The sequence below is a fragment of the Hippoglossus hippoglossus genome, chromosome 18 (genome assembly GCF_009819705.1).
Source record: "Hippoglossus hippoglossus isolate fHipHip1 chromosome 18, fHipHip1.pri, whole genome shotgun sequence".
Taxonomy (NCBI): domain Eukaryota; kingdom Metazoa; phylum Chordata; class Actinopteri; order Pleuronectiformes; family Pleuronectidae; genus Hippoglossus; species Hippoglossus hippoglossus.
In genome coordinates, this window is record NC_047168.1 from 7,285,151 (window position 1) to 7,298,618 (window position 13,468).

Here is a 13,468-nt window from a genome sequence, read left to right on the forward strand (position 1 = left end):
ATTCTCACATCCAGCCCCTCTGGAAAATGCATGTTCAGCACAATGTCTGAAAGCAGCTTTACGGAGAGAATGAGATGAGGGAACATAAAGGAGGGAACAGAAAGCACCAGAGACATAAGGAAATAAAAAGTGAGTTACGTTCATCATAGAAATGCATGACCTCATCTCAGGAGTCCAAAAGGTCAACCTGTGAGATTTCACTGTAGGAATAACATTCACAGCTACTGGCCAGAAAATTACACTTATATGTGAATAGATATGTAAGATATGTGAATTTCTGAGATGTGAGAGGAAGACAGTCAGGAAAAACAGACATTATATGGCATTGTCAAGCATTTGTGTGTGTGTGTGTGTGGTGCGAGGGAGACAGAGAGATGGCGTGAAAGAATGAAAAGGTTACCTTTGCCAAGCAATCCCCAAAGTGTCGTCAGTGGCACTGGGGCCATAATGCCTGCCGTTTTGAGTCACGCTCCAGTCACACTTCCTCAGCTGTCAATTGAAACCTAGCAGTCAGATCACTGGGCCAAGACAACTTCCACTTCACATCACACTACAACTCAACACTCTATACAGACACAGATGCATGCAAAAGGGCCTATAAAGCAATAAGCAGCACAGATACAGACACAATGACTCCAAAACGAGTCCTAACGGTTACTGACAATCATGAAAATAGTGAATGGAATCAGCATATTCATTATTTAATTGGTTACAGATAACAGGTAAATCAAAGCTATGGCTGAAACACATAGAAAGAAAAAGCATGCAGACAAAGTTAGAGGCTAACCTGGAAGTAAAAAAACAAAACGGAGTTAGTGACATAATGTGAGTGGCATCATATCGGTAGTTCATATGTGAGTGGTTACTGCTTTTGTTGCAATGAAGCCATGCAATCCGCTGGATGCATGCACCCTGTCGATAAGCGCCGCTCCGCTGTAAGTGCACTTTCAGATTCAGGATGGAGTGCGCGAGCATGCCCTCAAACATTCAGACGCTTTTTCATTAGCTAACTGTTTTTATTGATTAGGGGTCAAAATTACAATGGAGTTAAACACTCACGCACACACACACACACACACACACACACACACACACACACACACACACACACACACACACACACACACACACTCACACTCACACTCACACACACACACACACACACACACACACACACAAACCCGTTCCCCTCCGCTTCACTCGAGACATGCAAACCTTACATACAGATTACAAATTACTGCAACCAAAAAAAAAAGGAAAACACGCCACACACAAAACGGCGTCTCCTTTGCATGCATTATGCGAGCGCACGTGTCGGCAATCCAGCTGAGAGCTATCTCTGCCAATACCAACCTAACCTTGCCCTGTGGTCAACACATTCATTTAGTAATGTATCGGGCTAAAACTGCACTGTTAGCACTCTGCGTGCACTGGCAGACGTTGTGCAGAGGCACTTAAGAGGGATTTAATCAGATATACGCGCACGCTGAATATTCAAAGACATTTGCAGCGGTCAAGAACTGTGTTCTTTTCCTTTTCCTCCGTGCACCTGGATGAACACATCAAGAGATGATGATTGGTTTCCGAGTTTTTGCCACATTGAAATTCAGTTATGTTCAGTTTGTTTCTGCTGCTTTTTTCTGGAACAAATGTGAAGTAGTGGCAAGAAACGGGAGGATTAAGAAACAAACTACCACAGAAAATTAATCCTAAAAAGCTTTGCAGTGATTTAACTATGCTGCAATTTGATATTTTTATTCTCCAACTCCTGATGATTAAAACTGAATAAGAAGAAATGTTGTTCCATCCAGTGTGTTTTGTAATCATCGAAGGTTGGGAGACTGAACGCCACCCCCATGCTGCTCCCGCACTCTCCAGCCTGACAAAAGCCTGGTAGAGAATGTGCGGGTTGGGCCAGACGCTCGGTGCCACCGCTCCTCGAGGGGCTCGCCATCTGTCCGCTGGCACCGGCACATCAGAGTGGCACAGGCAGTGGGGAGAAGGGGAACGTTAGCTAAACAGATGCGGGCAGATTGTGGATTAGGATCCTTCCTTAGATAATACCAAATGACATCTGATCACGGATCTTTCCCTGCGGAATGCTAGATGGTGGCATTCCCTCGAGGGGTTAACCAAGGCGAGAGATGAATGGAGGGGTTTTTCACACATTCGCTGCCTGGGAATCGTAGAGCAGGTGTGGGAGTGTGTGGTGGTGGTGTTGTTTTGTGTGTGTGTGTGTTTTTTTAATTTTCTGAAGCCTACTGTGCCTGTGTGTGTGTGTGTGTGTGTGTGTGTGTGTGTGTGTGTGTGTGTGTGTGTGTGTGTGTGTGTGTGTGTGTGTGTGTGTGTGTGTGTGTGTCCAAGGATTTCTATATTTGTGGTGCCACATCTTAAAATAGGCTCTGCATGGAAAAGTAGGTTTTAATACAGAGTCATCGGGCAACTTTCAAGTTATTTTAACACCAAGGCCCAACAGACCCCTTAAATTCTAATATAAATCAGTTCCCTAAATATGCCTGAAGTTTTTTTATTAAGATCCATTAATTATTCTCTAGGAAAATGGTGAGAATGGTGAAAAACGCCCTTTCTCGCAATGTTAAAGGAAGGGGGAAAAAATATTCTTGGATACGCCCCCTGATCCGGATCAACACCAAAATTATTGGGTTCCTCCCGGACCCATACAAGAATCCAGGGGATCTGTACATATGTGATATTATAGAAACAATGATTACAGTTTCCCAAAAATGTAATAACTTTCTGAAACTCCTGTTTTTTGTCTGTTTAAAAGAAATCAAAGTTGGATCTGTCAGCAGCAGAGCCAGATGCAGAGCAAGTCATGGCCTCCATCCATCACACAGACGGACAGACAAAGAACAGTCCACCTCCGTGGCACAGCCCCAATGCTGACCACATTTAAAAAAAGAAAAAAAACTCAGCATCCGAGAATCTCACTCAATTCTCCAGGCATGTGTGACGTGTTTCCCTTTCCTACCCAGCCAGGCGGCGCTAAACGGCCGAAACAAAACAACTCAAAGTGCCAGTAAAAGCCTCGTGGATCCCACATAATAAACATCCCATCGCCACATGAGGACAATGACGGAGCGTTCAGTGAAAGTGTTTCGTCCTGAGGGAGTTTGGCTCAGCGTCGGTGCTGCTCGGCGAGCCCAGATCCCAGGCTGTTAAATCATACCACAGCAAACAAAAACAACTGAGACAAGCAGAAGTGTGATGAATCAATGTGGAGACTGTTTAGAGTTCCTTAAGTCGACAAGGGCATTTATTCATCTGTATATAGCAAGTAATCACCTTCTAGAGAGGTGTCACTGTTGCGCGTACAAATCTCCCATTTTTAATTTCACATCTTAAGCCGCCAAAACTCTGAATTGAGTAAATCCAAAGATATCCAAGATGATGTGTTCTCCTCTGCTAGGCCAGAAATAATTCATTTTGGCAAGCGGGATCACAAAACTCTGTTTTAGGATAATTCAATTTTGAATCATTACTATTTATCAGATGAAAATAACAGTAAATGTTTTTTTATTATATTATCCAACTGTATTTCTTAGGAGGATATTTATACGCGTATCGGGCTGATTTACACTTCAGATTCTGGAACAAAAAGTCCTCACAGGCTCTCGGGGCAGAGCGTTGGACAACATTCAGCGGGTCATGCAGCTTCGCTCAGACTGCTGCTGTCTTGTGTAGTCACTTTGTACCCCGCTGAAAGAAGTAGCAAGGCTACTAGAAAATGTGGAAGACAAACTGTGCGACATCAGCCAAGTGAATCCTCCCTCTCCTCCCTCTCCTCCTCCTCCTCCTCCTGCGCCGAATAAAAGCATCCCACGTCTTCTGACAAACATTTAGGTTTTTCTTTTTTTTTTCACCTACTCTGATTTTAGGAAAATGAAAGGCAGAGAGAGAAAACGAAAGACACAGAAAGAGAAGCGAGGATACAGAGGCCAGCTTTGTCATTTTTTTTACTAAACATAGAAGAGGGGGAAAAAAGCGAGCCGAGCAGAAACCCAGCGATCATGGCGTAGCCGCGTGCAGATGCATTCAATTAGTTGTGGTTGGAAAAGCCTTGGCCTCAGACCAGCTCTCTCAACAAGACGGGGTGGGGGGAGAGGCACTCTCTCCCGTCCGACAACACCGCAACACTCCTCGCCTCGCAGACGCACAAAAATCACACACACACGCGCACAAAACCCACACACACAGGGTCACCACATCTGTCCTAGGAGAAACCGCGTGACGCCAACTCTAAATATTCCTGCTCGTGTACCGTAAATGAGGGAGTGCACTGATTACAAGTGGTGTGTGCATGTGTGTGTGTGAGTTTCTGAAGTAATGTGCGAAGGAAATATACAGTTGAGCACATTACACTCTCAAAGATACCCACACGTCCCATCCATCTTCTGAGTGGTGGCCACACAATGACAGTGAATTTCCTGACACTTTCATTTCTGTGTTTAAAGTCACCTCAGGAAACAGATGCCCTTTTCTAGTCTAGACTGGGAATTAAATTAAAATACAGTCACTAAAATGTAAATATTACTTTTTTATCAGGACTAATAATTCAAGAGAAAATGTAGCAGCAGTGTCGTTTGTGAGATCCGTGATTTTTTAAATCTATTTTAAGGATGTGTCACTAACATGTGCTTGATTCTACACTGCCTACAAAGCGTTTTGTTGTTAATATACAATAGATATCAAATTCAAATTCTGGACACAAATTGGAAATATTAAATTCTAGGTTGTTTAAGGACCTTTAAACATCAAAGTTAAACCTGAGCTGTGGGTGAAACTAAAATTTACAGCAGCAAAGAGAGAACAGCACGGTAGAATTTAAAGCAAGCAACATTTGAGGATCAGTATGAGCTGCTATCTTTAGCCCCGGTAAGCCTCCGTTCTTTTGAGGTCTGACGAAAAAAGAATATATGTTGCTATTTATTATGCCAACAGTGAGTGCTACGCTTGACCTCAGCCAACCAGTACTCTAATCTGATCTGGAGGTGCTCAGGACTAACGAGAAAGTTTAATGCTTCCTACAAATCAAATTTAGAGTGTGACTGGCTTTTTGCGGAGGGCAGGGGATTCACATCTGATGTGCGGAGGGACATTGGGGGTGACAGAAAATGATAGGATAAGAGTAGCGAGTGAGCTGAGGCTGAGTGCGGAAGGGAGGGGGTCGGATGGGGTAAGGGTGAGCTCTCACCTGTTGCTGGTGGAGGAAGGTAGGATCTCTGGGGCTCAGGCCTACAAAACGATTAGCCGTCGGGGTGCCAGGGGATGAGTAGCCTGGGTAACACACCATCACAAAAACACAGAAAACCATGATTGCATTGCAATGAGCATTTCAGGAATTCACCATGTAGCTGTCAGTTACTTACAGTTGACTATGAATTTAGAGTCATTTATCAAGATTAAAAACAACCAGTCGTAAAAGCAAAGTGCATGTGGGGTCCCACAGGGTTCTATTTAGGGCCCACTCCCATTTTAATTTCTTGGTTTTTTATAATGTGACATTTTGAGGCTACTTTACAGATTTTACATTGAAGATGTTAAAGAGCAAATTTAATCACTTTTTAGCACTTTACTAGCATCTTATTTTTAAACATCACTACCCTTGTTAACATTGCAAGTTCAGAACCTCAGTGCCCCTACGACAAAATCTGCAAACCCTGAGCTGTCATGTAAGAGACACACAAAACTTTTAATAAATTGATTTTGGGAGTGCTGGATGATTGGTCGTGGGTGTCAGTGGGAGACTCACCTTCTGTGGATGTGGTGATGGGCTTGGTGTCCGGCATGGAGAGCGAGACAGGTCGCACGGCGCTGTGATGCGGGGAGGGAGCCAGGACTGGGGTGAAGTGGCCTGGAACCTTTCCTACCTGACCACTGCTGTTAGGCTGCAGGTGGGGGATGGACAAACGGGGAAAAAATATTTTTATATTTTATTTCAGACAATAATTTATTTGTTCCAGATCTGAAGGATGTTCATGACAAACATGTGGAGTGGTTTCATCTATTTCTGGAGTTTATCAGCTTTTTTTGTTTGGTAAGATGAGAACAATGTGTCGGCTCTCTTTTGAAATGAGTTGTAGAGTGCTGAACTAGAAGTGAAAATATAATCCAGGGCATGTGCAGGAAAAAGAGCCTTCAAATGTATATTTTAATAGTAATTACAACTGAATGTTGTTATCTGCCAGGAAATCATACACAAAATAACACAATTGCAAAAGACGCTTCTGTTTTACAAAAGGGGCACATATGAGAGGTGCACTTGTTTTGTCTTCCATCAAACCTCTAACCTCACAGAAGATAAGGCACACTGTGTCCGGTGACACACGTTTAGCAGCTCTTGCTCACTTGTAAATGTGCAGTTGGGCAGAACCCACACGTAAAAAAACTACACATTTCTAAAATGGTTAGCAGCACAAAACAAACTAAATGTTCAATCACACCCTCATGTCCAACCCCCCTCATATCCCTTAACTGCTCAGTTTGCCCTCAAAAGCCCACTCACTCTTGCACTTAATGCTCCGCCTGAAGAAAAGATTTTAGTACTTGCAGTCGCTGCATTGTCACAGTTATTACTAAAAACTCTGGGGGGCACAAGCAACAATAGATCCTCAGTCCCCGGCGCTGGATTTCCTACATGATTTTAAACAATGATTTTAATGGCAGCCATAAATGAAATTTAAGAGGACGCGGGTGTAAAAAGGCTGAGAGCGCAGGCAGGAGTGACCTGCTACAATGGCGTGAATGAGAGAGTATTGGGAAAGCGAGTCGGAGAGACTATATATATGGAGGACGAAATAAAGGAAGCTAGTGGGAGCTTCTCTTTCAGATGGCTGGAGACTGTCTGGGGCGTTCGTTTTCGGGGGGCCGCCCCGGGTTCAAAACTCAAACAGGCCTTTTCGGGAGAGAATTGTGTCCACAGGGTTCCCTCCGATGTGAATAGAATGTTTAATTAGAGTGTAATATAATCTGCGTTAAAGCAAGCATAAAAACATTCTGGCACTTGTCCATGGGATTATAAGCGCTGTGTTATTTGCTGAGCCCACCCCACCACCACCTCCTCCAATCCTCCTCCCCCAGCTGGTCTTCTAGCTCTCTCTTCCCTACAGGACCCCATCTCTGGCTCCCCCCTCCTACCCTCTTTTCGCTCCCCTTTCTCCAGCACCCCAGCAGAGGGCCAGTTAATTCTGCACAAGAGCCGGGCCCTGGCAACGGCAAATATTTACAACCTTTATCATTCCCCGCGGTTTCTCTCTAGAGTAACAGTCTCTCCGCCTAACCCCCCCCCCCCCCCGCCGCCGCCGCCCACAACCCCTCTCTCTAACCCGCTCCCTGATCTGGAGATGGAGCCGTCTACGAGGCCTTTGTTTACAGTGAGAACAGCGGGGATATAAAACTCACATAAATATCACACACAGCTCTCTCATCTATAGAGACGCCTTTTTCTCTCTCTCTCACACACACACACACACACACACACACACACACACACACACACACACACACACACACACACAGGCCACAGTGTGCACCCAGAACGTAAAGCCCTCAGCTATTTGATTTACAACAATGACTCGATACAGTTTTGCGTATCACATGCGGCTGCGAGAGCAATAGTTTGGTTGACTTCTTGGTTGGAGTCAACTGGTTGTTGTCTTTTTTTTGGGTGAAAATACAAGGCTGTAAAAAATGTGCTATAACATTTGCCATGAGAGTTATATCAAACTCAAGAAGTGGCCTTTCAGTCTGGGGATGGCTGCAAAATGAAAACTGGTTTAATGTCAGTATTATTTCATTCTCTGTAAATTATGCTAATAATTAGCTCTCTATTGGAATTAGAGGTTTCTCTCTGGCCAATATTAAATCTCCACATGAAGGGTCTATTAAAGGGTTCCCAAACGGTGGTCACCTTAAGGGTGTAATATGTATATATATATATATATATATATATATATATGAACTTTAGGGCTTGAGAATAATAAACCCAACACATTTACATGTTTCTTTTATAGACATTGCCTTACACTGTGTCTCATTCACAGACGTATTCATACACAGCATCTGGAGCAGTAAGGGGTTCAGTGTCTTGCTCGAGGACACTTCAACACAATCTGTAAGGAGCCAGTAATTGAACCAGGAACCAAGAATTTAAATTTAATTGTAACCTATGCCGTAAATGAAGAGAATGACCGGCAGCCGGTTTCACATAAAAGAATAAAAAACAAACAGGAAAAACAGGATGATGTTTCTCTACTTGCAAATGCACTAGTAATGAAATAATGACAAATGCATGCTGTAACTTATTTAATCGTTAATCTCTTGAGGTCAGATGGAAGTGAAGCCAAACAAGGTAACAAACGACCACTTGAGGCCACGAAAAGTCGAGCCAAAGCAGTCTTAGACTGGCTTCTTCAAAGACAGCACAAAAAAGAAAAGGAAGAAGAAGAAGAAGACTGACCTGGTTGCTCTGTGGGCTGGACGGGTCGTATGACGGCACGTAGCTCTTGAGGGGATCGGCAGGGTTGAGGTGGGGCGGGTAGCGGATGGTGGTGTGCGAGAAGTAGGGTGACGGCGCCGGGGGCAAGATAGCCGAGGCCGGGAACTGCAGGGGCGAGTGTGGAGGGGGGCTCCTCGTCGATATAACTGCCGGAGAGACAGACAGGAGAGTTGAGAGGGAGATAGAGATTGAGTGTGTGTGTCTGTGGGGTACAGAGGGAGTTAAGATAAAGCGATCATCATCGATTTGCTCGGCTAAATTAAGTATCAACATCGATTTTTTTTTTCAACTGCGTTTATGAGGAGAAAGTCCATTAAAGCTTCAGATGGTGGTTTTTAAGTCAGCGGGGAACTCACCACTGTGTCCTACACCTGTTAGGCCTGGGTGATGAGGCTGAGGGAAAGTGCTGAGTCGTGGTGAGGAGTCCTGCGGAGAGGTCGGACTGAACAGCGTCTTCTCCGGCTTCTTCATGGTGGGAGAGGACATGTCTGCTGGTAGGAAAAAAACACAAAACCATATATGCTTAGATGCCTTATAGTTCTTAAATGTACAATATGTAACTTCAGGCGCTAGGGGTCTCTCAATCAAGTCAATAACAAAAGACGTAATTTGATGACGTTAAAATAAAATGAAGTGCCAAAAGTGAATTATGGCTGAAATTAGGCAAATTTGAACTATATTGGATTAATATTATCAGGGGACACATTTCTTCTACAAATGAAGTAGGCAATGAAGACAGAGTTTGCAAATAAAAGACGTTGCAAAGGTTCAAAATCAAATATAATCTGTGGTATCACTACAAATGTACTGGACATAGCAGAGAAACGTAAGACCTGTGGAAATGTTGCTTTTGTCACGTCCCAGCTGAACAATGTAATCCAGCGATCTGACGCACAGTTAAGTTCACCGTGGTGTACAGTTGGTCCCTCAAAAGAGGATTTAGGAATTTCAAGACCCTGACGTAATCTTTAATAGACTATTACAACATAACATCTGCTCACCTCGGCCTAACACGCTGTCGGACAAGCTATTCTAATTCCCCATGAATAATCTCGGCTAAGGCTCAGCTAAAGATAAGAAATTGGGACAAGTTGCTCATTACTGCGGCTCGACACTTTCATGAGCAATGCTCTGCTGCAGTCACGAACGCGCGGCTTTCAATTTTCTACGGTGTCCGAGGGGAACGTGATAACAAAAAGATGCAAGGGTCAGTGGCCTGGGAACATTCATCAAGTGCTTCTCTGCCACATCACAGTTTCTCAGGGAGTATAACTTTCAAAATCTCTGTCCCTGAACGTGAGCTAGATATCTGCGGCATAAACTGCTTTCCCACAACAGGGGAAGGATCCACCCGAGAGACGGGAAGAATCACTCACTTCCAGAGCGGGGAGAGAGCGACAAAAGGTGGCTGGAATTCAGGGGGATTTCCCAGTCTGAGGTTGCAAGAGGATACAGGCTTGAATGTTATATACATATTTGTGTCAGACGGAGAAACAACTCTTCAAAAGATTGACAGTTTTTCCATGTGAAAATAGGAAATATTCTCTGCGTTGGAGGTGTTCGGGTTTAGCTCACTAATTAAATCCTTCAGAGAATACGTTGGACTGCCTCTGGGATATTACACAGGACAATTAATTACCAGGAATCAAACACTTTAATTAGTTTAAATAAAAAAAGGACCAAAGTGTTCTCGCATTGAAATCAGATTAATGGTCATTTTTAATCTGATTTATTTCGTATTAAATGGGTGAATGTGTACGAGAGCATAAAAATGACATCAACAAAAAAAAACTCCAGTTCTTTAAGCGAACAGAATTTTCCCAGAGAAAAATGCACGATAGAAACTATGTCTTCCTACATGGTGAGGTTTTGCCGAATGACAACCATGTGCGAGGAATGACCGCTTGGCACATGGAACGGCCTCATATGGGTTTAATATCACCCCACTTCTCATTTATTCTCCCCTGACAGAATAATGGCTGTCTTTGGAGAGTTTCCTACCCACTGCTTTCCCTTTCTCCTCACCCCAAGTGTCTAAGTTTACGCAGAGCAACAGTCAGGCCTTGTGCAATGGGACGCACTGAAATTTCAATGTACCCACATTGGGCTGTGGTTAAATCCCACGAGTGCCTTTCTGCTTATTACATTAAAACAAAAAAAATTGAGCTGCAGAGAAACACAACAGAAGAGGTGTACAGAGTTCAAACAAAAGCTAAAACCACAACACGCCCGGTTGAGGGAAATGTCTGGACGTTTCCGATCATTTTGCATGTCCCTGTCGTCGGATGAAACGTTCCAGCAGCACCGGGAGACGACGTAATGAGACTTTTTCTCTTGCAAGCACACTTGTTTCTCCAATAGGTGCGTCTCTCTCTATGTATGAGCTTTATTTTGAACTCCTCTCCAACTGGTTCTGTACAGTACAACTGGCACAAGATCATATAAAGTCAAGCCAAGACGTAGAGCTCTGTTTCCTGATGAGAGAGGATCATGTGACGTGATTTGCCCCGCAGGCCCAATAGCTCTACAACAGTAATTTCTCTAAAAGAACAGCCTCTCACAAAGCAGTCACAGCAATGCCTGTTCATAAAGAAGACGCTACACCTGACAGTTGAAAACGCACAACTTGTCTATCAGTAATTCAAATAACCAGTGTGCTTGTTTATGGGTAGCCAAGTCACGAACATGGCCGGGAACAATTTGTTCTCAGCGGACACTCTGTGCACTATGTATGCAGCAGGTGTGAAAGAATACAGATTTACATTCGGCAGTTCAAATGGGTTTAAACATTTATGTGACTGGCTTTGCCTGGGGCTATCTCTGTCACGGTATGTATTTTAAGAGGGTTGAACAAGTTCATGTGCAGATACAGCCAGATGCAGTTCATCCGCAGTGAACAGGGTGGCGGCATTGACATACAGTGACTCATGACGAGGCTGAGAGTTAAAAAGAGTTCAGTCGACAGTAAGAACACACAATGAGAGGTGTTCACTTTGATCCCGTCCGTCTATTTGCATGCGACGAGGATGGGGAATCAACACCCTCTGCTGCGACGTTGTGTTTGAGCATTTGTGCAAATGTGCGAGCGCGGTGCAGGGTGTCGCTGACGAAGTGCGTCCGTGCGAGGCTAACCTCCCATGTAGGTAAACAAAGGCGGTGAAATTAAAAAAACAGGAAAATCACCTCCGTCTCTGTCGTGCCAGTTTGCCCGACTGCTGGCCGGCGAGCTGGGTGACGAGTAGAAGTCAGGTCCTGTCGGGCTCGTGTCCATGTTCTCCTCCATGTTGACGGTTTTGGGCCTTTTGCTGCAGACATGAAGAAGTTTGGCTTTAACATGTTTTATATCATGATTTTTACAATTACAATTGCAAATTTAGGACAGTTGTTTTTAGTTTCCAAGGAAGTTATGTTTTCACCCCTGTCTGTTTGTTGGTTGCTTTGTTTAATTGAAAGGAAGATTACGCAAAAACTACAGGATGGACTTCTATGAAACTTGGTGGAAGGATACGGTATAGGTCAACGAAGAAGCCAGTAAATGTTGGTGCAGATCCGACAGACGAGAATGCTGTTACCAATTAATTAGTGAGTTTTTCGAGTTGTTGTTGAGTGGAGAGCTTTTTAACCTTTGGACAGAGCCAGACTTGCTGTATCCAATTGTTTCCAGTCTTTATGATAAGCTAAGCTAATAATAATATCATAAAACACTGTCAGTGCTGTGATGTTATAAAAGAAAGAACCTTTCCACCCCAACTCTGAGCAAAAGAGCTTATTTTGCTGCCGTGACTTCAACTGACCTGCCGGGAGGGGAGGACAGGGAGCGGTGCAGCCCCACGCTGGAGTTCAGGTCGTGGTAGTAGGGTTGGCTGGGCATGTCGGCCATGGAGAAGTTTACCGCCGCACCGTGGGTGATGGGCACTGCAGAGGACACAGAGAAGAGAAAAACAAAGGGAAACAGTTACGCTGCGATCGCAGTTCAATGTCAGCAGCGTTGTCAGATTGAGTGCTGTCTTTTCCCCCAACCTTGCATCCGGAGACGCACAATTAATTACAAGACGGCGTGACTGAGCGTTATTGATGCTTTGCATTTAACAGGCGCAGTGTATCAAATTAAGCGCTCCCTACCCACAGGTTAACTGTCTGACCATCACAGGCGTTTCTGCTGAGCACGGATTAACAAGGCGACTGTTTTCACTTGGCTATGCACAGGGAAGAACATTTTCTCCAGTATGAATGAATCTTTATTATGAATAAATGAATGTATATTACTGTTATCATAATTATATCTAAAGCCTCTTTTCCACCAGTCAAAAAAACCCACTAACATCTGGCTTTTGTCTGCAAAAATGACAAATGACTCCGCAGCAGAGACGGCTCTGGCTCAAATCGACAGCGGAGGAAACATGGCACCCGGACATGACGCAAAAACAGAAGGGCAAACTCCTCTGCATGCAAAGGGAAAGGAGAATGGGAGGGAAAATTGCATTTTTAGCACGTTTTACCCATGTTTAAAAAACCTGCATATACAGTACCTGCTAATTTTGGTGTAAAAGAGGTATAAGAACACAAAAAGAATATCCACAGTGTATTTATTGCTAAAAGCCAGCACCAAAGCAGGCTATTGTTGCTAAACAGAATCATTTGTGATGCATCAAAAGTTAGATCTCAGAAAAGTTTAAATCTAATACCCAACCATCAACTTCCTTCACTTCTCTGTGGCTCAGTGCAACACTCAGCAGTTTTCTCGCACAGTGATTTACGATGGAAAAGGTGTTGTTTTTCTCACTGCGGTCAAGGTGAGGGATATTGTTTCAAGGGAGGCCAGGCCAGTGTTTACAGAACAAAAGGAGTTCACCACCCATCCTCACTCTCTCTCCCTCTCTTCTCTGTCTCTCCATGTCTCTCTCTTTCTCTCTCTCTCTTTCTCTCTCCAGTGTGTGGCCCCCGCGAGGC

General features: G+C 44.1%; 1 protein-coding gene across 11 annotated transcripts in view; it reads right to left on the reverse strand.

Moving 5' to 3' along the window:
* The window catches only part of LOC117752251 (nuclear factor 1 B-type-like), a 67,142-nt gene that overhangs the window by 9,622 nt on the left and 44,052 nt on the right, over positions 1 to 13,468 (reverse strand). For 4 of the 11 annotated variants that reach the window (XM_034569509.1, XM_034569506.1, XM_034569507.1 and 1 more), the window contains 7 exons: positions 12,313 to 12,433; positions 11,702 to 11,823; positions 8,875 to 9,009; positions 8,480 to 8,664; positions 5,774 to 5,909; positions 5,216 to 5,298; positions 401 to 489 (listed from right to left, as the gene is read on the reverse strand). In XM_034569509.1, coding sequence (XP_034425400.1) covers positions 401 to 489; positions 5,216 to 5,298; positions 5,774 to 5,909; positions 8,480 to 8,664; positions 8,875 to 9,009; positions 11,702 to 11,823; positions 12,313 to 12,433 — 871 coding nt within the window. The remainder of the gene's footprint in view (positions 1 to 400; positions 490 to 5,215; positions 5,299 to 5,773; positions 5,910 to 8,479; positions 8,665 to 8,874; positions 9,010 to 11,701; positions 11,824 to 12,312; positions 12,434 to 13,468) is intronic. The other 7 variants (XM_034569517.1, XM_034569510.1, XM_034569508.1 and 4 more) reach the window with 3 other exon arrangements.